Source organism: Bos grunniens, chromosome 16 (assembly GCF_055505025.1).
Source record: "Bos grunniens cultivar Pamir isolate PY7600 chromosome 16, Bosgru_T2T1.0, whole genome shotgun sequence".
NCBI lineage: Eukaryota > Metazoa > Chordata > Mammalia > Artiodactyla > Bovidae > Bos > Bos grunniens.
The window spans coordinates 37,499,459-37,525,567 of NC_141180.1; the positions used below are offsets into that span (position 1 = coordinate 37,499,459).

Sequence of the window (26,109 nt, forward strand, 5' to 3'; positions counted from 1 at the left end):
GCAGGTGGTTCTCTGCCTCTTCTTTCCCACCTTGAATGTGGATGTTCCAGCAGCCAACTCATGACAGTGAGGTAACCAACAGGGATGAAAGGCCAGGAGAATACAGAGATGCCACTTTTTTTTATATGTAACATTTTTAATTAATAAGTTTTCTGGCTGTGCTGGGTCTTCCTTGCTGTGCTCAGGCTTTTCTCTAGTTCCGGAACGGGGGACTACTCTCTAGTTGCGGGGTGTGGGCTTCTCCTTGTGGTGGCTTCTCTTGTTGCAGAGCATGGTCTTTAGGGTTGGGGCCCAGTAGTTGTGGCACACCTGCTTAATGGCTCATGGCATATGGAATCTTCCCGGACCAGGGAGGGAACCCATGTCCCCTTTTATGGCAGGTGGAGTTTTAACCACTGGACCACCAAGGAAGTCCAGAGATGCCACTTCTATGTCATGGAGTTGCCACTTATCCCAGGACAGCTTGATAGGTAAGGAAGATAACCGCCTATTTATTGAGACCACTAGCACTGGATTTATTGGTATATTATTTGCAGCTGACCCAGCAATCCATGCCATGTATTTGAAGGAGATCTCTTGGTTATTAATGTGTATGCGTGGGCTCAGTCATATCCAACTATGCAACCCCACGGACTGGAGCCTGCCAAGCTCCTCTGTCAATGGCTTTCCCAGGCGAGGATACTAGAGTGGGTTGCCATTTCTTTCTCCAGGGGATCTTCCCAACCCAGGGATTTAACTCGTGTCTCCTGTGTCTCCTGCATTGCTGGTGGAGTCTTTACCACTGAGCCACCTGGGAAAGGCATATTAACATGTAGGCAGAGAAAAAAGTGTAGCTCTGATCTTGGTGTGGGGTATGTCCACTTTGGAGTTAAAGCAGAAGAGGACAGGAGCGCGTGGACAAGGAGGCTGGAAGTGGACCGGATTTGCAGGAGGCCTGTGCCCAGCGCTCCCCGCATGGCCCCTCCCCGCTCTGTCCCCTCGAGGTCCTGCTGGTCCCGCCTCCCCGGCCAGACATAGGTCTCCCAGTCCCCACTGCCCCCGGCCAGTGCTGTCCTCAGCCCCGCCATGCCTTCCAACTTCAGCGGCACCTGGAACCTGCTCAGCAGCGACAACGTCGAGGGCTACATGCGGGCCCTAGGTAGGCGGGAGGGGCCGTGCGGGGCCTCCGCTCGGCCGCGCGTCCAGTTCGGGGCGGAGGCCGCCGGGCTGGCATGCTGGTCCGACTCCCTGCGTCCCCTCACCTGCACCCGTGCGTCCCCCGAGTCTTACTACGGGTTCTCCGGGTCCCCCACTTCCCCACCTTCGTCTATCCTCTGTCCCCCTGAACGTCCGTCTGACTGTCGTCGGTCTCCCACCTCCGTCCGTCTGCCAGTCCTTCAGTCCAGCCGCCTGTCCCCCCATCCTTTAGTCTCCCGCATCCCCCTGTTCTCCACGCGTCTGGCCGTCTCCTGGTCCCTCCCATCCTTCCTCTCCCAGTTCGCCAGTCTGTCTGTCCTCTCCTCTGTCCGCCAGTGCCCGGTCCACGCGGCAACGGCTCCTGTCCCATCGCGGACTCCCAAGCAGGTGGGGGCGACGGTGGCGTAGGCCACCTCGCAGGGAGAGTCGGGGACACGATGGGGTTCCCCATGGGTGTCGGGGAGGCGCCCCGACCCGAAGCCCCTCCCGGTAGATCCTCGCCCCGTGGCCGCTTTAACGCGGATTTCTGGGCAACGGGCTGAGGGAATCCCCGAGTCCAGGGGAGGTCCCGGCCCGCAGCATCAGCGCCCCCTGGAGATCTCCGGGACGCAGATTCCGGGGCCCCAGAGTACCGTCCCGAGCCTGGCCTCCGGCCCCGCCCTCGCCCCCCGCCCCTCCCGCGACCTCCGGCGGCTCTCGTGCGGGTTAGAGTTCTGGAGACACGTTTGAAATCTTTAGTTTTCTGGTTTCCTCTTCTCATCGAAAGGCGGGGGTTAATAAACCCAGACCCTTTAGAGGCCGCTACCTCTTCACCCCAACCCCGGGGCCCAATTCCAGCCAGGAGGACTGTGGGTCGGTGCTTGGAGGGTTTGCTTCCACTTTCCCCTGCCTGGCAGGGAGGAAGTATGGGAGGGGCCTCAGGGGATGTAGAGGGGCGGCGGGATCCGCTAAGTTTCTTTCCTGCCGTGACGGTAGAATGCTTCCCTTTGGTACTGATGCTCAGTTCCTCCTGCTGGTGATTTAATTCGTCAGCGTTGGTGGTTCTGAGCACCTGCTCATGCCTAGCGCTTCTGACTAAATAACAGCAATCAGAGGCACCTTTTTGTGTTGCTGTTGTTAAATAGGAGTTCATTTTAAGCCTCAAGCCAGGACTAGCCATGTTTCTAATGTTCAACGGACACAAGTGGAAGTTGGCTACCCTACCAGCCAGCAGAACTTGAGAAGGCTATCGGAATGGTGAAAGGAGATAGGGCATCTTCTTTGAACTTTATTTTTTAATTTGGCTGCTCTGAAGCTTAGTTGCAAGATGTGAGATCTTTAGTTGCAGCATTCAAAGTCTTAGTTGGGGCAGGTGGGACGTGTTCCCTGATCAGGGATGGATCCCAGACCCCCTGTATTGGGGGCATGGAGTCTTAGACATTGGCTCACCAGGGAAGTCCCTGATCAGGGGCACTTTTGATCGGGCCGGAGCTTCCGGAAGTCTGGGGGACTGGGGGCTGCTCTGGCTCCTCTTCCACATTATCTGACCTGGGCTTGGGTTTCTCCATCTGCAAATTGAGAGCAGGTGGTCCTTTTTTTTTTTTTTCTTTTAACCATGCCTAATAATAATAATAATAACATAAAATCAAGTATTTTAGCCATTTTGGACTGTACCATTCTGGGCTTCCCAGGTGGCTCAGTGGTAAAGAATCAGCCTGCCAACACAGGAGATGCAGGTTTGATCCCTCTGTTGGGAACATCCCCTGGAGAAGGAAATGGCAACCCACTCCAGTGTTATTGCCTGGAGAACCCCATGGACAGAGGAGCCTGGCAGGCTTACAGCCTGTGGGGTTGCAAAGAGTCAGAAATGACTGAGTGACTGAACAGCAATTCTAAGGTTCCAGTGTGTCTGTAAGATCTCCCAACCTATGGTAGGATTTTATCCTCCCTTTCTCACACTAAGCAGGGATGCCTGGAACTTCTCAAGCTAAATCAGATTCATACTGACAGAAACCGTATAGGCAAGGAAAAAAATATTATTTCTCTACCTTTCTTAGTTTCATTGGTTGGGACCCTGTAAATTATACCAAGAGACAGCGTAACAAGACAACAAACAGAAGCTTGTTAACACATGCATGGTGAATACACTCAGGAGCATTCAGCGATGAGTGTCTCAGAGTGGTTAGAACCTGAGCTGAGGGAACTTCCCTGGTGGGCCAGTGGTTGAGATTCGACTTCCAATGCAGGGGGCATGGATTTGATCCCTGGTTGGGGAACTAAGATCCCACATGCCACCAGGTGTGGCCAAAATTTTTTTAAAAGAAGAAGAAAGAAAAAAAAAGGAAGTTATATGGCACCTGAGCAAAGAGTAATAATTCTGTAGAGAAGTGATAAGACAAAGGGCTTTGTGATTCCAGGGGTGACAAATTTTGGGAAGATAAATACATGCAGGAACTAATGGTAAATAAGAACGAGTTAGTAAAGTTTGTTATGTAAATTCTTCTGGTGCCATCTCTAGACTGATAGGAGTTCAGAGTTGTGTCCCTAATTTCTGTCCAACCTGGTACAGGGAGAGCAGGGACATGTTTACAAAATTATGTCCTGCTCTGGGGGAGGGCAGGGCTTTTCTGCTTTCCCATGACCTTCATTTCAAAATATTCAATATGAAAAAGTGGCATATCTTGGGGTGGCATATTCTGCTACCTGTAATCTGAATCTCATTTCTTCTCTGTTTCTAATTCATAAGAAGGAATTAATGATTGTTTTTCCTAAAGGTAGTAAGCCCTGATAATTTACTTATCACCTCACCCTCAAATTAGTGGGGACATGTGATCATAAGCGCTTTATTTTTCTGATTGTTTGTGGTTTTTTGGTGGGGAGGTTGTTTTTGGTCACAACCCATGGCATGTGGGATCTTAGTTCCCCATCCAAGGATTAAACCTGTGCCCCTATATTGGGAGTTTATGGGTTGTTAATCACTGGACTGCCAGAGAAGTCCTCATAAGTTCTTTCTTCCCTGGTTTCTCTGGCTAGTATCGGACATCTTTGTGGAGGGTAAAGTGTTAGAGATCAGGGCATGGCTTTGAATTTTGCCTTGCAGTGCTTTCTTTTTAGTTATTCCCATGGCATCCGGTCCCACCACTTCATGGGAAATAGATGGGGAAACAGTGGAAACAGTGTCAGACTTTATTTTTCTGGGCTCCAAAATCACTGCAGATGGTGACTGCAGCCATGAAATTAAAAGACGCTTACTCCTTGGAAGGAAAGTTATGACCAACCTAGATAGCATGTTCAAAAGCAGAGACATTACTTTGCCAACAAAGGTTCGTCTAGTCAAGGCTATGGTTTTTCCTGTGGTCATGTATGGATGTGAGAGTTGGACTGTGAAGAAGGCTGAGTGCCAAAGAATTGATGCTTTTGAACTGTGGTGTTGGAGAAGACTCTTGAGAGTCCCTTGGACTGCAAGGAGATCCAACCAGTCCATTCTGAAGCAGATCAGCCCTGGGATTTCTTTGGAAGGAATGATGCTAAAGCTGAAACTCCAATACTTTGGCCACCTCATGCGAAGAGTTGACTCATTGGAAAAGACTCTGATGCTGGGAGGGATTGGGGGCAGGAGGAGAAGGGGATGACAGAGGATGAGATGGCTGGATGGCATCACTGACTCGATGGACGTGAGTCTTAGTGAACTCCAGGAGTTGGTGATGGACTGGCGTGCTGCGATTCATGGGGTCCCAAAAGTTGGACACGACTGAGCGACTGATCTGATCTGATGGCTTTTAGAGCAAATTTCTTAGAGAAGAAAACAGGGAATGGAGTCAGGGTGACTGTTTCAAGTGTGTGGAAACATCTTTTGTTAAGCCTGTTGAGTATTGCAAAGCCGCCTTCTGACTATTGTAATCAGTGTTCTTCAAATGTGTATTCGTGAAATCCTTCACCTGTCTCCAATACTGTCTTACTTTTCTGTACGTTATGCTGTGACTCCTTGTCTGAGACTTCTTTTTCATGATTTCTGTAGAAATTTATCCATTATCTACCATTGTATGAGATCCTAGAGGCTAACAGAGGCTCTATTTATTTATATTGTGTGCATTCATGCTAAGTCACTTCAGTTGTGTCCAACTCTTTGTAACCCTAGGGACTGTAGCCTGCCAGGCCCCTCTGTCCATGGGATTCTCCAGGCAAGAATATTGGAGGGTTGCCATTTCCTATTCCAGGGAATCTTCCCAATCAGGGATTGAACCATCAAACCTGTGTTTCCTGCACTGGAAGGCAGAATCTTTATCATTGTACCACCTGGGAAGCCCTTATTTACATTAGCTGTATTCACTTATCATCCAACCCATGTCACAGAGGATTAAACCAAATAGGATTGAATTTATATCCTGCCTCACAGCTCCTATTTTTAAAAATTTTAATTTTGTTTATTTATTTTGGCTGTACTGCGTGGCCTGTGTGAGCCTAGCTGTCCACCAGGGATTGAACCTGTGCTCCTTGCAATGGCAGCATGGAGTCTTAACCACTGGACCACCAGGGAAGTCCCACGACTCCTTTTTTAATGTTTGGTTCTGGTTCCAGAAAGGTACTGGATCCAGACAACACATTAATTCTTATTTGCAGTCTGTTTCCCAGAAGAAAGATAAGTGTGCTAGGGATTTCTGGAATAGAGAGGCTAGTTAGTACAGCAGAGCACCAAACTGGAAACCCAGAACTAGCCATTGATTGTTGGTAATAGAATCAAAGCTATACAGCCTCTGAATTCTGTTAGATTCCCTATTTGTTAGAGGTGGTAGGATGAGATTTGATATTCTAAGAGTGTCTAAAGTACAACCCAAGAGATCTCGTAGTGTCACCTGAAAATCGAATTCACCTCTTTGTGGGCATACAGCCAAGAGAAACAACCAAGCCAAATATCAGGAGAAGAAAGGATTTATAATTACTTAAAGCAAATAAGGACAACAGTGGAGATCTTTCTCAAAGCAGTGTCTCCTTGAACGGCAAAATTGGGGAATTTTTAAGCTATTCATGTAGGGACTTGAGCAGAGGAGATTCCAGAGAGAATTGGGGCAGAGTCCAAGCTTTCACTTCAGTTCAGTTCAGTCGCTCAGTGGTGTCCCACTCTTTGCAACCCCATGGACTGCAACAGGGTTCCCTGTCCATCACCAACTCCCAGAGCTTGCTCAAACTCATGTTCATCAAGTCGGTGATGCCATCCAACCATCTCATCCTCTGTCATCCCCTTCTCCTCCTGCCTTCGATCTTTCCCAGCATCAGGGTCTTTTCCAGTGAGTCAGTTTTTCCCATCAGGTAGCCGAAGTATTGGAGCTTCAGCTTCAGCATCAGTCCTTCCAATGAATATTTAGGACTGATTTTCTTTAGGGTGGACTGGTTGGATCTCCTTTCAGTCCAAGGGACTCTCAAGAGTCTTCTCCAACACCGCAGTTCAAAACCATAAATTCTTTGGCACTCAGATTTCTTTATAGTCCAACTCTCACAACCATATATGACTACTGGAAAACCATAGCTTTGACTAGACAGACCTTGCTTGGCAAAGTAACGTCTCTGCTTTTTAATATGCTCTCTAGGTTGGTCATAGCTTTTCTTTCAAGGAGCAAGCGTCTTTTAATTTCATGGCTGCAGTCACCGTCTGCAGTGATTTTGGAGCCCAAGAAAATAAAGTCTGTCACTGTGTCCATTGTTTCCCCATCTATTTGCCATGAAGTGATGGGACTGGATGCCGTGATCTTAGTTTTTTGACTGTTGAGTTTTAAGCCAGCTTTTTCATTCTTCTCTTTCACTTTCATCAAAAGGCTCTTTAGTTCCTCTTTGCTTTCTGCCATAAGGGTGGTGTCATGTGCATATCTGAAGTTATTTATATTTCTCCTGGCAGTCTTGATTCCAGTTTGTACTTCATCCAGCCTGACATTTTGAATGATGTACTCTGTATATAAGTTAAATAAACAGGGTGACAATATACAGCCTTTACGAATTCCTTTCCCAATTTGGAACCAGTTTGTTGTTCCATGTCTGATGCTTGATGAAGCATCCATGTTGCTTCTTGACTTGCATACAGATTTCTCAAGAGGCAGGTAAGGTGGTCTGGTATTCCCATCTCTTTCAGAATTTTCCATGTTTTTTTGTGATCCACACAATCAAAGGCTTTAGTGTAGTCAATGAAGCAGAAATAGATGTTTTTCTGGAACTCTCTTGCTTTATCAATGATCCAATAGATGTTGGCAATTTGATCTCTTGTTCCTCTGCTTTTTCTAAATCCAGCTTGAACATCTGAAAGTTCTCAGTTCACGTACTATTGAGCCTGGCTTGGAGAATTTTGAGCATTACTTTGCTAACATGTGAGATGAGGGCAATTGCGCAGTACTTTGAACATTCTTTGGCATTGCCTTTCCTTGGGATTGGAATGAAAACTGACCTTTTTCAGTCCTGTCGCTACTGCTGAATTTTCCAAATTTGCTGGCATATTGAGTGCATCACTTTCACAGCATCATCTTTTAGGATTTGAAATAGCTCTGCTGGAACTTCATCACCTCCACTAGCTTTGCTTGTAGTGATGCTTCCTAAGGCCCACTTGACTTCACACTACAGGATATCTGGCTCTAGGTGAGGGATCACACCATCGTGGTTATCTGGGTTGCTAAGATCTTTTTTGTATAGTTCTGTGTATTCTTGCCACCTCTTCTTAATATCTTCTGCTTCTGTTAGGCCCATACCATTTCTGTCCTTTAATGTGCCCATCTTTGCATAAAATGTTCCCTTGATATCTCTAAATTTTCTTGAAGAGATCTCTAGTCTTTCTCATTCTATTTCTTCCTCTATTTCTTTTCATTGTTCACTTAGGAAGGCTTTCCTATCTCTCCTTGCTATTATTTGGAACTCTGCATTCAGATGGATACTTGCTATTATTTGGAACTCTGCATTCAGATGGATATATCTTTCCTTTTCTCCTTTGCCTTTCGCTTCTCTTCTCTTCTCAGCTATTTGTAAGGCCTCCTCAGACAACCACTTTGCCTTTTTGCATTTCTTTTTCTTGGTGATGATCTTGACCACTGCCTCCTGTACAATGTCACAAACCTCCATCCATAGTTCTTCAGGCAGTCTGTCTATCAAATCTAATCCCTTGAAACTATTTGTCACTTCCACTGTATAATTATAAGGGATTTGATTTAGGTCATACACGAATCATCTAGTGGTTTTCCCTTCTTTCTTCAATTTCAGTCTGAATTTGTCAATAAGGAGTTCATGATCTGAGCGACAGTCAGCTCCTGGTCTTGTTTTTGCTGACTGTATAGAGCTTCTCCATCTTTAGCTGCAAAGAATATAATCAATCTGATTTCAGTATTGACTGTCTGGTGATGTCCATGTGTAGAGTCAATTCTTGTGTTGTTGGAAGAGGCTGTTGGCTATGACCAGTGCATTCTCTTGACAAAACTCTGTTAGACTTTCCCTGCTTCATTTTGTATTCTAAGGTCAAACTTGCCTGTTATTCCGTGTATCTCTTGACTTCCTACTTTTGCATTCCAGTCCCCTATGATGAAAAGGACATCTTTTTTTGGCATTAGTCTGGAAGATCTTATAGGTCTTCAGAGAACTGTTCAACTTCAGCTTCTTTGGCATTAGTGGTTGGGGCATAGACTCGGATTACTGTGTTATTGAATGGTTTTGCCTTGGAAACGAACAGAGATCATCCTGTCATTTTTGAGGTTGCACCCAAGTACTGCATTTCAGACTCTTTTATTGAATATGAGAGTTACTCCATATCTTCTAAGGGATTCTTGCTCACAGAAGTAGATATGATGGCCATCTGAATTAAATTCACCCATTCCAGTCCATTTTAGTTCACTGATTCCTAAAATGTTGATGTTCACTCTTGCCATCTCCTGTTTGACCACTTCCAATTGACCTTGATTCATGGACCTACCATTTCAGATTCCTCTGCAATATTGTTCTTTATAGCATTGGACTTTACTTCCATCACCAGTCACATCCACAACTGGGCATTGTTTTCACCTTGGCTCCGTCTCTTCATTCTTTTTGGAGTTATTTTTCTACTCTTCTCCAGTAGCATATGGAGCACTTACTGACCTGGGGAGTTCATATTTCAGTGTCATATCTTTTTGCCTTTTCATACTGTTGATGAGGTTCTCAAGGCAAGAATACTGAAGTGGTTTGCCATGCCCTTCTCCAGTGGACCACATTTTGTCAGAACTCTTCATTATGACCCGTCCATCTTGGGTGGCCCTACACCACATGGCTCATAGTTTCATTGAATCAGAAGTTTCACTGAATCAGAAGTATGCACACATATACACAGTGTGGTGGGGAGGGAGGTGGAGGGGAAGGCCAAAAGGCAAAGAATTTTTGTTTAAATTTCCCTTGTCTTGCCATAAACTATGACTTTTATTTTATGATGGTGAGACCAAATAAATGGAAACATCAGAGTTTGGAGCAGAGAAAGCTTTATTGCAGTGCCAAGCAAGGAGAATGGGTCGTTCATGCTCAAAACCCCTGAACTTACTGATGATTTCCAGTCGCTCAGTCATGTCTGACTCTTTACAACCCCATGGACTGTAGCCCACCAGGCTCCTCTATCCACGGGATTCTCCAGGCAAGAATACTGGAGTGAGTTGCCAGGCCCTCCTCCAAGGAATCTTTCCAACCAGGGATTGAACCTAGGTCTCCCGCACTGCAGGTGAATTCTTTACTGTCTGAGCCACCAGGGAAGCTGAATGAAGTCTATTTTCTACAAAAAAGAAAGGAAAGACACAGAAGAGATTTGCAATGAGGCGGGCCCCACAGAGTTTGTTTCAATGTGTCCCAGCCAGCATCTCTTCTGAGGAGGGAAATAACTCCTTTCTGAGTAGAGCTGATCCTGCAGATCCAACAATATTGCTCTTTCCTAGCTTCTGCCAAATCGAAGGGAAAAGAAAGGCAACTTGTCCTTTGGACGCTGAAGAAAGTTCGCTTGGGTTCTATAGTCTGGAGAAGTTGGCTGCAGATTTGGGAGTTCTTGGTGAGTCCCACAATAGCCAAGGATGACCCAGGGTATGACACTCTAGGCAGGAAGGAAGCTAATGCCTACAGAGCTTGACCATCTTGACCAGGACTTCCCTTTAATCTCATCATGAACATGAGAACACAAGGATGTTACCAACTTGTTGAAGGTCACTGAATAAGCTGGGATTTAAAGCCCATATTCTCTTGGCTCCAAGACCCACATTGCCTCAAAATTAGAAGTGGCTTTGGGGGACTTCCCTGGGGGTGCAGTGGCTAAGACTGAGCTCCCAAGGCAGAGGGCCTGAGTTTAATCCCTAATCAGGGAACTAGATCTTACATGCTGCATGTTCACATGCCACAGCTACAGATCTTGCTGTAAGACAAATTAATCAAATCTGACACAATATTCACGTGTAATGGGATAAAAATTTGACACTATTAAGTGGCTGTTTTTTATTTTTTATTTTTTCACCTGAGATTTAAACTCTGTGTATGAATGAACTTTTAAAACATAGTTTTGGTCACACCACATTACACACTGTTCATTTTGTCACTCACAAACTATAAAATTTTTTTAATGAAAAGTTTCAGTTATATATGTATAAAAGATCCTGTATGCTTCAAGCAAAGATCCCACATGCCACAACAAGACCCAGCACAGCCAAATAATATAAATAAATAAAAATAAAAAAATTTTTAAAAAGAAGTGGCTTTGAAATGAAGGGTTAATGTGAACAGACGAAGTTTAGAAAAGTATGTGTTTGTGTTGGCCTCTTTGAGATCCTGCCCTAAAATGTATATGCTCACACACTTATAATGGTATGTGCGTCATTTAGATTGTTACCTGGGTTTGATCCCTGGGTTGGGAAGATTCCCTGGAGAAGGGAAAGGCTACCCACTCCAGTATTCTGGCCTGGAGAATCCCATAGACTATATAGTCCATGGGGCCACAGAGTTGGACACGACTGAGTGACTTCCACTTCACTTCCATCTGCTGGAATGTCATACTTCCTACTTAAAAAATCAATGGTGTGGAAAAGCATGGTTTGACCTGGACAAAAGGCTTATGAGCAATTTGGTCACTGAGGTCATGGTAAGTGTTGACCTGGCAGAAAATGACCAGAACTTAAGCTAGTTTAAATTTTGATCTTTAAAAAGGCCAGCCTGCAACCATCAATCTGTTAAGTGACAGTCTTATAATGTGGTAGTACCAGTTTTAAATTTACTAGCAACAAATCATCTCACTGATTGTAAAAGCATAATTGATATAATCATCTCAAGTTTGGTTTCTTATTTGTTTTTTGTTATACGTAAAGAAAAGGGTTTAAGGAAAGTCATTGATAACTATTTTAAATTTGGCTTGATCATATTAATAATCAGATAAATATTTGAAGGGTTTAGCCTCCATGTTTAAAGATTCCTGAAAATAAGTAAAGACTGGATCATTTGCATTTCATGCTAAAAACTAGAATTCTAGGTTAAAAAGCTTTTTTTCATTTTATTGAAAAAAGTTGATTTACAATATTCTGTTAATTTCCACTGTATAACAGTGACTCAGTTAAATATATGTATATATTCTTTTTTATATTCTTTTCCATTATGGTTTATCACAAAATATTGAATATAGTTCCCTATACTATACAGTAGGACTTTGCTGTTTATCCATCCTATATATAACAGCTTCTTCTGCTAATCTCAAATGGGCAATCTTTTCCTTCTCCACTCCCCACCTCTCCACAACCACAAGTGTATTCTCTATGTCTGTTAGTCTGTTTCTGTTTCATAGATAAGATCATTTATATCATATTTTAGATTCCACATATATTAATAAGTGATATCATATGGTATGTGTCTCTTTCTGACTTATTTCATTTAGTATGATCATCTCTAGGTCCATCCAATATGTTGCAAATGATGTTGTTGTTGTTCAGTTGCTAAGTTGTGTCTGACTCTGTGACCCCATGAACTGCAGCATGCCAGGCTTTCCTACCTTCACTGTCTCCCGTGGTCTGCTCAAACTCATGTCCATTGAGTCAATAATGCCATCCAACTATCTCGTCCTCTGTCGACCCCTTCTCCTTCTGCCCTGTCTTTCCAAGCATCAGGGTCTTTTCCAATAAGTCAGCTTTTCCCATCAGGTGGCCAAAGTATTGGAACATCAGCTTCAGCATCAGTCCTTCCAAGGGTTGATTTACTTTAGGATTGACTGGTTTGATCTCCTTGCAATCCAAGGGACTCTCAAGAGTCTTCTCCAGCACCACAGTTCAAAAGCATCAATTCTTCAGCACTCAACATTCTTTATGGTCCAGCTGTCATATCCATGGGCTTCCCTGGTAGCTCAGCTGGTAAAGACTCCACCTGCAATGTCGTTCTATCCCTGGGTCAGGATGATCACCTGGAGAAGGGATAGACTACACACTGCAGTATTCTTGCCTTTCTTGATGGCTCAGATGGTAAAGAATCAGCCTCCAATGCAGGAGACCTGGGTTCGATACCTGGGTTGGAAAGATACCCTGGAGAAGGGCATGGCAACCCACTCCAGTATTCTTGCCTGAAGAATCCTCATGGTCAGAGGAGCCTGGTGAGCTACAGTCTATGGGGTCACAAAGAGTCAGACATGAAGGGTAACTAAGCGTAGCACATTCATACATGACTACTGGAAAAAGCATAGCTTTGACTATATGGACCTTTTTCAGCAAAGTGAGGTCTCTGCTTTTCAAGATGCTGTCTAGGTTTGTCTTTCAAGGAACAAGCATTTTTAATTTCATGACTGCAGTCACTGTCCTCGGTGATTTTGGAGCCCAGGAAAATAAAATCTGCCACTGTTTCCATTTTTTCCCCATCTATTTACCATGAAGTGATGGGACCAGATGCCATGATCTTAGTTTTTTGAATGTTGAGTTTCAAGCCAGCTTTTTCACTCTGCTCTTTCACCTTCATCAAGATGTTCTTTTAGTTCCTCTTCACTTTCTGCCATTAGGTTAATATCATCTGCATATCTGAGGTTGTTGATATTTTCCTGGCAATCTTGATTCCAGCTTGTGATTCATCCACCCTGGCATTTCACATGATATACTCTGCATATAAGTTAAATAAGCAGGGTGACAATATACCAAAAATTATTATTTTTTGATATTATTTCATTCTATCAAATTGATAGAATGAATGATATTATTTCATTCTAAGAAAGCCTTTCTTTCTTTTTTTTTCCCAGATAGCTAGCTTTTTAAAAATTATTTATATATTTATGGCTGCACTGGGTCTTTGTTATCGTACATTGACTTTCTCTAGTTGCAGAGAACGCAGGTGTGTGGGGATTACTCTCTAGCAGCAATGTGCCGGCTTCTCATTGCAGTGGCTTCTCTTGTTGGGGAACACGGGCTCTAGGGCACACAAACTTCACTAACTGCTGAATACAGGCTAGTAGTAGTGGCACAGGGGGCTTAGTTGTCCTGTGGCATGTGGGATCTTCCTGGACCAGGAATCAGACTGGTGTCCCCTGCATTGTAAAGCAGATTCATGACCACTGGACCACCAGGGAAGCAAAAAAAATAAACAGCTTTCTTAAGACAAGGACATTCAGACTATCATCGAGCTTAGAAATGAGTAGAACTGGAAGCTCCCTGGTGATCCACTGGTTAAGACTCAGCACTTTCACTGCTGAGGGCCTGGGGTTCAAGCCTACGTTTGGGGAAGCTAATAACCTGCAAGCTGTGTGGTGCAGCCAAAAAATACATTTAAAAAAAAAAAAAGAAATGGGCAGGGGCTAATGCGATGCTCATGGAGCCCTGTGAAGGGCTTGGCCACGTTTTCTAGGCTGGAAATGGAGATGTGAGGCACCCAGCCCTGAAAAGCACACCCAGCTCTGAGGGCCAGTCATGTCAGAAACAAATGAATCTATTAGGCAAACAAGTTAAAACAGGGACAATTCTGGGACCAAGGTATCTGCAATGAAGTACATAAATCTCTGAAATGATTCCTGAAACTTCATTCTACATGAACAGGACATTCCCTAAATAGGAGAACCATGTCCCGTGACTCATAGGAATGTTCAGGATGACAAGCCAGCAGTTGTGGCTGCCTGCCAATGAGATCATGTCACCTGCTCTAAATATTCCAGTGGCTCCCATCCAAATCCATCATGCTCTGAATTAAAGCCCGATGGTCCCTTATGCTACCCTGAATCTCATCTTTAGGTCCTCCCCTCCTCCTCATTCTCCCTATTCTTCTCCAGCCACCTCAGGCTCCTGAAGGTTCCTGAGACCATCTGACATGCACTTCCTGAGAGTTCTAGTGAGCTCTATTGTACACTTGCTGTTGCTGGTCAGTTGCTAAGTAGTGTCCGACTCTGTGACCCCTCTGACTGTAGCACACCAGACTCCATGAGGGTCTCCAGGCAAGAATACTGGAGTGGGTTGCCATTTCCTTCTCCAGTCCTACACTTCTTTCCCCCCAAGATCTGCACAGCTCATCACTCACTTTGTCACCTCCCTCAGCTCTGGCTAAAATTGCACTTTGCCTCCTGGTGGCTCAGCTGATAAAGAATCTGCCTGCAATGTGGGAGACCTGGGTTCAATCCTGGGGTTGGGAAGATCCCCTGGAGAAGGGAACCCTCTCCAGTATTCTGGCCTAGAAATTCCATGGACTGATAAGTCCGTGCAGTCACAGAGAGTCAGACACGACTGAATGACTTTTACTTTTTCTCTATTTAAAATAGCAACCTTGGGACTAACCTGCTGGTCTAGTGGCTAAGACTCTGTGCTGTCAATGCAGGGAGCCCTGGTTCAATCCCTGGTCAGGAAACTAGAGTCCACATGCTGCAACTTAGAGTTGCATGCCACAATTAAACATCCCACATGCCACAACGAAGATTGAAGATCCCGCCCGTTGCTAACTAAGACTCAAGGCAGCCAAATAAATAAATATTAAAGCAAATAAACAAAATAAGCAGCCTTTACCTCTAGTTCATAATGTGTTCAAAGCCACTGAATGGGAACTGTCTATACCAAAACCCTGAGAAACACTAGCCATCAGATGCAATGATTTTGAGGACAGCTGCCAAATCCTTAACTTTTGTGTCTCAAGTAAATGTTTAAATGTCTTTTCTTTATAAAAAATTATTTTTAAGATATTGACTTTGCCACTCGTAAGATAGCCAAGATGCTGAAGCCACAGAAAGTGATTGAACAGAATGGGGATTCTTTTACCATCCACACGAACAGCACCTTCAGGAACTATGTTGTGAAATTTAAAGTTGGAGAAGAATTTGATGAGGATAACAAAGGTGTGGATAACAGAAAATGCAAGGTAAAAATTATTTATTTAGTTTTGGCTGTGCTGGGTCTTTGTTGCCATGTGGGCTGTTTTCTCTGGTTGTGGCGGTCGTGGCTACTCTCTAGTTGCAGTGCAAAGCGTTCTCATTGTGGTGGCTTCTCTTGTTGCAGAGCGCAGGTTCTAAGGCACGTGGGCTCAGTAGTTGTGGCGCTCAGTCTCTAGAGCACAGGCTCAACAGTTGTGGTGCATGGGTTTAGTTACTCCGAGGCATGTGGGATCTTCCCCGACCAGAGATCGAACCTGTGTCTCCTGCATTGGCAGGTGGAGTCTTTATCACGGAGCCAACAGGGAAGCCTGCAAGGCAAAAATTAAAGTCATGACATAGACTTTTAGTTTTGCAAGGTCCTTGACATCTTCTCTAGTCATATCTGAGTATGCTGCCAGAGCAAATCAGTATTTTCTCCCATTCCTCATGCAGAGCTTGGTCACCTGGGACAATGACAGACTCACCTGTGTGCAGAAGGGGGAAAAGAAGAACAGAGGCTGGACCCATTGGATTGAAGGGGACCAACTCCACCTGGTACTGGCCCTATTTTGTTCCTCTATTTTTTTAATTGAAATAGTTGACTTACAATGTGTGAATCTCTGCTGTACAATAATGTGGCTCAGTTACACATACATTCATGCGTGCATGTGCGCTAAGTTGCTTTATTCATGTCTGACTCTGTACGACCCTAGAAACTGTAGCTCACCAGGCTCCTCTGTCCATGGGATTCTCCAGGCAAGAATATTGGAGTGGATTGCCAAGCCCTCCTCCAGACATACATACATACATATATATGTGTGTGTGTGTGTGTGTGTGTATGTATATACATACATACATATATATATATTGTGTGTATGTATATACATATATATATATATATGTGTGTGTGTGTGTATGTATACACACATTCTTTTTATGTTTTTTTCCATTATGGTTTATCCCAGGACATTGAATGTAGTTCCCTGTACTATGCAGTAGGACACTGTTGTCCATGCATTCTATACATAACAGTTTGCATCTATTAACACCAAACTACGAGTCCATCCCTCCTCCATCGCCACCCCTACCCCGTTGGCAATCACAAGTCTGTTTTCTGTCTGTGAGTGCTTCATCGATAAGCTCATTTGTGTCATATTTTAGATTCCATATACAAATGGCATCATATGGCTTTTGTCTTTCTCTTTCTGACTTAACTTCATTCAGTAGGATAATCTCTAGTTGCATCCGTGTTGCTGCAAATGGCATTATTTTGTTCCTTATTATGGCTGAGTAGTATTCCATTGTATATATGTACTGCATCTTCTTTATCTGTACATCTATCTCTCAATGGACATATAGATTGTTTCCATGTCTTGGCTATTGTGAATAGTGCTGCTATGAACATAGGGGTGCATGTATCTCTTTGAATTATAGTACTGTCTGGATATATTCCCAACAGTGGGATTACTGGATCATATGGTAATTCTATTTTTAGTTTTCTAAGGAACCTCCATACTGTTTTCCATAGTGGCTGCACCAATTTACATTCCTACCAACAGTGTAGCAGGGTTCCTTTTTCTCTACACCCTCTCCAGCGTTTGTTATTTGTAGACTTTATTGATGGCCATTTTGACTTTTGTGAGATGGTACTTCATGTAGTTTCGATTTGCATTTCTCTAATAATTAGCGATGTTGAGCATGTTTTCATGTGCCTACTGGCCATTTGTATGTCTTCGTTGAAGAAATGTCTATTTAGGCATTCTGCCGATTTTCAGGTTGGGTTGTTTGTTTTGTCGTTGTTAAATGTTCTTATTTTTAAAATGAGGTTAGGAAACCGTGACCAGCAATCCTACCATCCCAACACAACTGTTTTCAATTTGATGTCTTGCCTTCCGGTCTGTGAGAGTATTCTGACTTTTCATTTAATAGAAAAACATATTCTAACTTTCTAACAATTGTCCTGTTGCATTCATTTTGTGTTAGTTGAAACCATATAATAAGGTAGTCAACCAGCTGTGTACTATTCCATCAGATTCATGAACTTTCATTTTAGTAAAATGTTTTCTTAATTGCAATGTCCAGAAATATTGTTTCAGAGTGTTTTCTGCTGTCTCTTAAATTCACATAAATAGAGCTTTTTGCAGCCATGCATTTATTTCCTTAGGAAGAACTTACAGAGGGGATCAGTGTTGTCCCAGACATCATTGCTTCCTGCTACTTTGTTGCCTTATTCACTTCCAAAAGGGGTATATCAATTTCTTAAGCCACCAGCACTCCAAGACCATACAAGTTATAAGTCAACCTAATCAATAATTTCTAAGTATAATCTATAAAGTATAAAACTGTGCATAAAGGCTAATTATGGCTTTTAAAATGAGAATTCCTTCTTGCCATATATGTGTATTACAATGGCTTACATTTTCGAATGATGACTTTGTGTGCAATTACTTGGTTAAATCCTTTGAGTGCATTTTCTGACTTAGTCTTCAAACCAATCCTGTGACAGGGACACTATTTTTTTCCCATTTACAAATGACGAGATTGAGGTTTAGAAATTCCCCAAGATGCAGAGTGAAGATTCAAATCTAGGTCTGACAAGAATGTGTGCTTTCAACTCTACGCCTTTTTGGTCCCAATGTACATGTGAAATCTAGGTCAGATCCATGAAAACAAAACTAGAGCTCTTAAAGTGTGGGTGGCCTTTGAGGTGGTGGTCTTTGATTATGAAGGGATTGAAGATACTCTGATTCTTAGATGGACAAATCTCACACTCTTCTGGCAATAAAAACAAAGTTAAGAAACTTACCATCACAAAAATGTAGTATGGAACTACAAAGGAAATACAAATATGTTTAAGAATTCAGATTATGTGGCTGTAAGAAGTAATGTTCAAATTGCTGCATCCTTTTTTGGCATGTCCAAGAACTCTGCCCAAGCAGGCAGCAGAAGGACCCTTGGTTTAAGGACATTCGTGGGATGATTCTTATTGTTGCTGTTGTTCAGTCGCTCAGTCATGTCCAACTCTTTGCAACCTCATGGACTGCAGCACACCAGGCTCCCCTGTCCTTCACCATCTCCCGGAGTTTGCTCAAACTTATGTCCATTGAGACGGTGATGCCATCCAACCATCCCATCCTGTGTTGTCCCTTTCTCCTCCTGCCTTCAATCTTTCCTGGCATCAGGGGCTTTTTCAGTGAGTTTCAGTGAGTTCCCATTGGGTGGCCAAAGTATTGGAGCTTTAGCTTCAGCATCAGTCCTTCCAATGAATATTCACAATTGATTTCCCTTAGGATTGACTGGTTTGATCTTCTTGCTGTCCAAGGGACTCTCAAGAGTCTTCTCCAACACCACAGTTCAGAAGCATCAATTCTTCAGTGCTCAGCCTTCTTTATGGTCCAACTCTGACATCTGTACATGACTACTGGAAAAACCATAGCTTTTACTATATGGACAGTTATCAGCAAAGTAACATCTCTGCTTTTTAATATGCTGTCTAGGTTTGTCATAGCTTTTCTTCCAAGGAGCAAGTGTCTTTTAATTTCATGGCTGCGGTCACCATCTGCACCATTTTGGAGCCCATGAAAATAAAGTCTGTCACTGTTTTCATTGTTTCCCCATCTATTTGCCATGAAGTGATGGGACCAGATGCCATGATCTTAGTTTTTTGACTGTTGAGTTTTAAGCTAGATTTTTCAACTCTCATCTTTTACCTTCATCGTGAGGCTTATGATTTTTATAAGCTGTGATATAATGAAAACCAATGAATATTTGGCCTTTGTACCTGGTTCTTAAAATCCCTGGAATCTCCAGAGTAACGAGAGTATCTTCTGTATGCTAATGAGATGAATGGTGGCTGGGGACCCTAGAGAGCTTCAGGACGCGGGCTGGTCTGAAGAAAGATCAAGGTAGGATTAGAAGGTTGGAACATTCAGCCCAGCCCCTGAACTCAGGTGAGGGGCGAGGGATTAGAGATTGACCATTACTTTAAGCAATCATGCCTATGTAATGACACCTCCATAAAAACCTTTACATAAATGAGTTCATGAATCATGGAGAAAGCAAGGATGTTCCAGGAAAACATCTACTTCTGGTTCATTGACTACACAAAAGACTTTGACTGTGTGGATCACAATAAACTGTGGAAAATTCTTAAAGAGGCTGGAGTACCAGACCACCTTACCTGTCTCCTGAGAAACCTGTATGTGGGTCAAGAAGCAATAGTTAGAACCTTACATGGAATAACTGGCTAGTTCAAAACTGGGAAAGGAGTAAGACAAGGCTATATTGTCACCCTGCTCATTTAACTTCTATGCAGAGTACATCATGTGAAATGCTGGGCTGGATGAATCACAAGCTGGAATCAAGATTGCTGGCAGAAATTATCAACAACCTCAGATATGCAGATGCCACCACCCTTATGTCAGAAAGTGAAGAGGAACTAAAGGGCCTCTTGATGAGGGTGAAAGAGGAGAGTGAAAAGCTTGCTTGAAACTCAATATTCAAAAAACTAACATCATGACATCTGGTCCCATCACTTCATGGAAAATAGAAGGGGAAAAACTGGAAGCAACGACAGATTTTATTTTCCTGGGCTCCAAAATCACTGTGGATGCTGACTGGAGGCATGAAATTAAAAGACGTTTGCTCCTTGGAAGGAAAGCTATGACAAACCTCTGTGTGTGTGCATGCTCAGTTGCTCAGTCATGTCTGACTCCATGCACTGGACCCCAGGCTCCTCTGACCATGGAGTTTTCCAGATAAGAACACTGGAGTGGGTTGTCATTTCCTACCCCAGGGGATCTTCCAGACCCAGTGTTCAAACCCACATCTGCTGCATCTCCTGCATTGGCAGGTGGATTCTTTACCATTGTGCCACCTGAGAAGCCCCATGACAAATCTGGAGAGTGTACTAAAAAGCAGAGACATCTCTTTGCCAACAAAGGTGTGCATAGTCAAAGCTATGATTTTTCCAATAGTCATGTGTGGATGAGAGAGTTGGGCCCACAAAGAAGACTGAACACTGAAAAATTGATGCTTTCGAATTGCTGTGCTAGAGAAGACTCTTGAGAGTCCGTTGGACTGCAAGAAGGTAAAACCAGTCGATCCTAAAGGAAATCAACTCTGAATATTCATTGGAAGTACCGTTGCTGAAGCTGAAGCTCCAATCCTTTGGCCACCTGAAGTGAAGAGCTGACTCATTGGAAAAGCCCCTGATGCTGAGAAAGATTGAATACAAAAGGAGAAGGGGACAACAGAGGATGAGATGGTTAGATAGCATCACTAACTCAATGAACATGAATTTGAGCAAAATTAGGGAGATAGTGGAGGACAGAGGAGCCAGGTGTGCTACAGTCCATGGAGTCACAAAGAGTTGGACGTGACTTAGCAACTGAACAACAATAAAGGGGTTCAGAGAACTTTCTAGTTGGCGAAGACATAGAAGTGCTGGAAGGGAGCTCGGCTAGACTGGTCATGGAAGCTCTGTATGCCCCACTCCCACCCCCACCACAATACCTTCTCCTATGCCTCTCTTCCATTTGGCTGTTCCTGAGTTACATTCTTTATAATAAACCTGTAAGTATAAGCAAAAAGTGTTTCTGTGAGCCATTCTAGCAAAGTATTGAACCTGAGAAGGGAGTTGTGGGAATCCTCGATATGGGATGATCAGTCAGATATATGGGTGACGTGATTGATTTCTGAAGTAGGAGCAATCTTATGAGACTAAGCCCTTGACCTGTGGGGTCTACACTAGCTCTGATCCTCAGTGTCCAAACTAAATTAAATTGTTGGCTGTCCAATTTGTTGTAACAGGGTTGGAGATGTGGGATTGGAAAAGACACCATGTACCTGGTGTCAAAAGTATGACTAATAATAATAACGGCTGCTGCTGCTGTTCAGTTGCTCAGTCATGTCTGACTCTTTGCTACTCTTTGGACTGAAGCCCACCAGGCTCCTCTGTCCATGGGATTCTCCAGGCAAGAATACTGGAGTGGGTTGCTATTTCCTTCTCCAGGGGATCTTCCTGACCCAGGGATCAAACCCGAGTATCCTATGTCTCCTGCATTACAGGTGGATTCTTCATTTGCTGAGCCATCGGGAAAGCCCCAATAATAATAGACTATATGCCAACTCATCTCTGTTCTCCCTTCTTCCCTATCCCTAGGAACTGTTCTGTGAAGGCCAAGTGTGCAAGCAGACATTCCAGAGAGCTTGATCTGTATCCAACAGCAGAGTCCACATGTGGGGGGAGCTTGATGAATTATATTCCATAGTGAACAGGACAGGAATGATCTGTTGGGGTTTGGTGGATGGGGCCTTGTGATCAGAGAGACGTCACACAGCCCATACCAGAAGCCATTTGGATTGTGAGAAAAATTCTCAGCTTCAATAAACCTGTCCAATGATTCTGACTTTTTCCTTCTAATTTTAATGTATCTCCTTATTTTCAGAAATATTTGGAAGGCTTCTAGGCACACCATTGACACACCAATGATGAACAAGTTGTAATTCCCACCTTCCAGGGGGTGGGCAACTGGTGGTAGGGGCCTGGGGTATTTCTGGAAGTGATCTTTAAGCTGGGACCTGAAGCAAATGTTAGCAGGAAGTATCAGGGAGCACCCTAGTCAAAAGTTGGAGGAATGTTTAAAGAACTGAAAAGATTACTTTAGCTGTAGCTTAGGGTGTGTTGGGTGGGATAGGGTGGGGAGAAATGGCAGGGGTAACTGACATGACAGTCAGTGGCTCTACTGTGAAGTATCTTGAATGCTAGGGTAAAGAGCTGAGATTTTTGTCCCTAAAGTAATAGGAAGATGGCGACCTGTATTAAGCAGATATGTACAACCAGGTTCATTCACAGAAAGTAACTCTGGGACTTCTATGGTGGTCCCATGGTTAAAAACCCACCTTCTAATGCAGAGGATGCAGGTTCAATCCCTGGTCAGGGAACTAAAATCCCATGTATCCCAACCAAAGAGAAGCCCATGCACTGCAACTAAAACCAGATGCAACCAAAAATAAATAAATATATGCCTTAAAAATAATAATAAAGTAATTCTGACTGCTGAGGGAAGAAAGGATTGTAGGTGGGGGGTGCAATTCAAGAGGCAGTTTAGAAAACCCGATAGAAATCAGAGTGTAAGCTGACATTGTTCAGGATCACCCAGACCCCAGGTCTGAAAAATAGAGAAATAGACTATTGGGCCTTGGAGGGAAGTAACAAGGTATATACGAGGCAGAATCTATAATCCAATGAGATGGATGTGATAGAGGGATGCTGGCTGGGGGAAGAATCAAGGAGGTGCTCTGTTTTGGATCAGGCAGTTATAGCAAGGTTGAGGCCCATTAAAAGAAAATAACAGGACTTCTCTGGTGGCTCAGTGGTAAAGAATCTACCCGCCAATTGTCGACTTAAAAAAGAGGTACAACTTGAGAGTTGTGAGTTAAGTTTTATTTGGGGCAAAATGAGGACTGCAGCCCGGAAGGCAGCATCTCAGATATCTCTGAGAGACTGCTCCAAAGCGGCAGTGGGGGAAAGTCAATATACAAGGTTTTGGTGAAGGGGGAGTTCAATACCATGAAGCACTCAATTTACAAAAGGTTTTTGTTAGTCATGAGGGTCTGATGTCACCATGAAGGGATCTAGTGCTTCTCTATCTATGTATGAGGAGATGCAAGGATTGAGACACTGGTCATAGCAAACACCCTCTTCCAACAACACAAGAGAAGATTCTACACATGGACATCACCAGATGGTCAACACCAATATCTGATTGATTATATTCTTTGCAGCCAAAGATGGAGAAGCTCTATACAGTCAGCAAAAACAAGACTAGGAGCTGACTATGGCTCAGATCATGAGCTCCTTATTGTCAAATTCAGACTTAAATTGAAAAAAGTAGGGAAAACCACTAGACCATTCAGGTATGACCTATATCAAATCCCTTATGATTATACAGTGGAAGTGAGAAATAGATTTAAGGGACTAGATCTGATATACAGACTGCCTGATGAACTATGGACTGAGGTTCATGACATTGTACAGGAGACAGGGATCAAGACCATCCCCATGGAAAAGAAATGCAAAAAAGCAAAATGGCTGTCTGGGGAGGCCTTACAAATAGCTGTGAAAAGAAGAGAAGCGAAAAGCAAAGGAGAAAAGGAAAGATATAAGCATCTGAATGCAGAGTTCCAAAGAACAGCAAGAAGAGATAAGAAAGCTTTCCTCAGAGATCAATGCAAAGAAATAGAGGAAAACAACAGAATGGGAAAGACTAGAGATCTCTTCAAGAAAATTCGAGATACCAATGGAACATTTCATGCAAAGATGGGCTCAATAAAGGACAGAAATGGTATGGACCTAACAGAAGCAGAAGATATTAAGAAGAGGTGGCAAGAATACACAGAAGAACTATACAAAAAAGATCTTCATGACCAAGATAATCATGATGGTGTGATCACTCACCTAGAGCCAGACATCCTGGAATGTGAAGTCAAGTGGGCCTTAGAAAGCATCACTACAAACAAAGCTAGTGAAGGTGATGGAATTCCAATCGAGCTATTTCAAATCCTGAAAGATGATGCTGTGAAAGTGCTGCACTCAACATGCCAGCAAATTTGGAAAACTCAGCAGTGGCCACAGGACTGGAAAAGGTCAGTTTTAATTCCAAACCCAAAAAAAGCCAATGCCAAAGAATGCTCAAACTACCACACAATTGCACACATTACTTTACTAGTAAAGTAATGCTCAAAATTCTCCAAGCCAGGCTTCAGCAATACATGAACCGTGAACTTCCTGATGTTCAAGCTGGTTTTAGAAAAGGCAGAGGAACCAGAGGTCAAATTGCCAACATCCGCTGGATCATGGAAAAAGCAAGAGAGTTCCAGAAAAACATCTATTTCTGCTTTATTGACTATGCCAAAGCCTTTGACTATGTGGATCACAATAAACTGTGGAAAACTCTGAAAGAGAAGGGAATACCAGGCCACCTGACCCGCCTCTTGAGAAACCTATATGCAGGTCAGGAAGCAACAGTTAGAACTGGACATGGAACAACAGACTGGTTCCAAATAGGAAAAGGAGTACATCAAGGCTGTATATTGTCACCCTGCTTATTTAACTTCTATGCAGAGTACATCATGAGAAACACTGGGCTGGAAGAAGCACAAGCTGGAATCAAGATTGCCGGGAGAAATATCAATAACCTCAGATATGCAGATGACACCACCCTTATGGCAGAAAGTGAAGAGGAACTAAAAAGCCTCTTGATGAAAGTGAAAGTGGAGAGTGAAAAAGTTGGCTTAAAGCTCAACATTCAGAAAATGAAGATCATGGCATATGGTTCCATCACTTCATGGGAAATGGATGGGGAAACAGTAGAAACAGTGTCAGACTTTATTTTTTGGGGCTCCAAAATCACTACAGATGGTAACTGGAGCAATGAAATTAAAAGATGCTTACTCCTTGGAAGGAAAGTTATGACCAACCTAGATAGCATATTGAAAAGCAGAGACATTACTTTGTCAACAAAGGTCCGTCTAGTCAAGGCTATGGTTTTTCCAGTGGTCATGTATGGATGTGAGAGTTGGACTGTGAAGAAAGCTGAGCGCCGAAGAATTGATGCTTTTGAACTGTGGTGTTGGAGAAGACTCTTGAGAGTCCCTTGGACTGCAAGGAGATCCAACCAGTCCATTCTGAAGGAGATCAGCCTTGGGATTTCTTTGAAAGGAATGATGCTAAAGCTGAAACTCCAATACTTTGGCCACCTCATGCGAAGAGTTGACTCATTGGAAAAGACTCTGATGCTGGGAGGGATTGGGGGCAGGAGGAGAAGGGGATGACAGAGGATGAGATGGCTGGATGGCATCACCGACTCGATGGACGTGAGTTTGAGTGAACTCCGGGAAATGGTGATGGACAGGGAGGCCTGGCATGCTGCGATTTTTGGAGTTGCAAAGAGTCGGACATGACTGAGCGACTGAACTGAACTGAACTGAAGGATTGAGATCATAAATTCTGTTGCTAAAAACATCCAACTATCTAAAGACCTGTCCACCAGATTCCCTGGAGCACAGAGTGCCTCACTCCACCCTGAACTCCCTCTGGGGTTGTTGGAGGTCAACAGCTATAGCAGCGTGGGGTTCAATCTCCACAGAGGCAGATGGCAAATGCCTTTGTTGTTCAGTCGTTGGCAATGCTCTTGGTAAGTGCCAATTTGTAGTTGACACAATGCAGAAGGTTCGATCTCTGATCTAGGAAGATCCCATATGCCACAAGCAACTAAGCCCATGCACCACAACTATTGAACCTGTTAGGTAGGTAGAATAGGGAAAAGGAGTCCAAAATGGCGGTGGCTAAAAGGCAAGGAAGGTCAAAGGAAGGTCCAAGGACCAGAGTGAAGACTTCAGGCAGAAGAAACAGCACTCCTGGCTAAGCCCAATTTGCATAGGGCAGGCCCAGGTGGAGGAACAACATATAAAAGGAGGAGCCAAAGCGCTTTCTCACAAACTCTCTCTCCCCGCGCACATGCGCTCTTTCTCTCTCTCACTCTCTCTTTCTCACTCTCTCTCTCTCCCCCCCGTGTGTGTGCGCGCGCTCTCTCTCTCTCTCTCTCTCCCCCTCCCTCCCTCTCTCTCTCTCCCTCCTC

The 26,109-nt window shown here is 43.7% G+C and overlaps 1 protein-coding gene across 5 annotated transcripts in view; it reads left to right on the plus strand.

Annotated features, from left to right (window-relative positions):
- The first annotated feature begins 931 nt into the window (after positions 1-931).
- RBP7 (retinol binding protein 7) overlaps positions 932-26,109 on the plus strand; it is a 46,689-nt gene continuing 21,511 nt past the window's right edge. Inside the window, exons 1-4 of one of the 5 annotated variants that reach the window (XM_086344394.1) lie at positions 933-1,138; positions 15,296-15,474; positions 15,920-16,021; positions 21,630-21,876. In XM_086344394.1, the coding sequence (XP_086200520.1) occupies positions 1,066-1,138; positions 15,296-15,474; positions 15,920-16,021; positions 21,630-21,680 (405 nt within the window). In that variant the 5' untranslated portion in view covers positions 933-1,065 and the 3' untranslated portion in view covers positions 21,681-21,876. The other 4 variants (XM_086344393.1, XM_086344396.1, XM_086344392.1 and 1 more) reach the window with 4 other exon arrangements.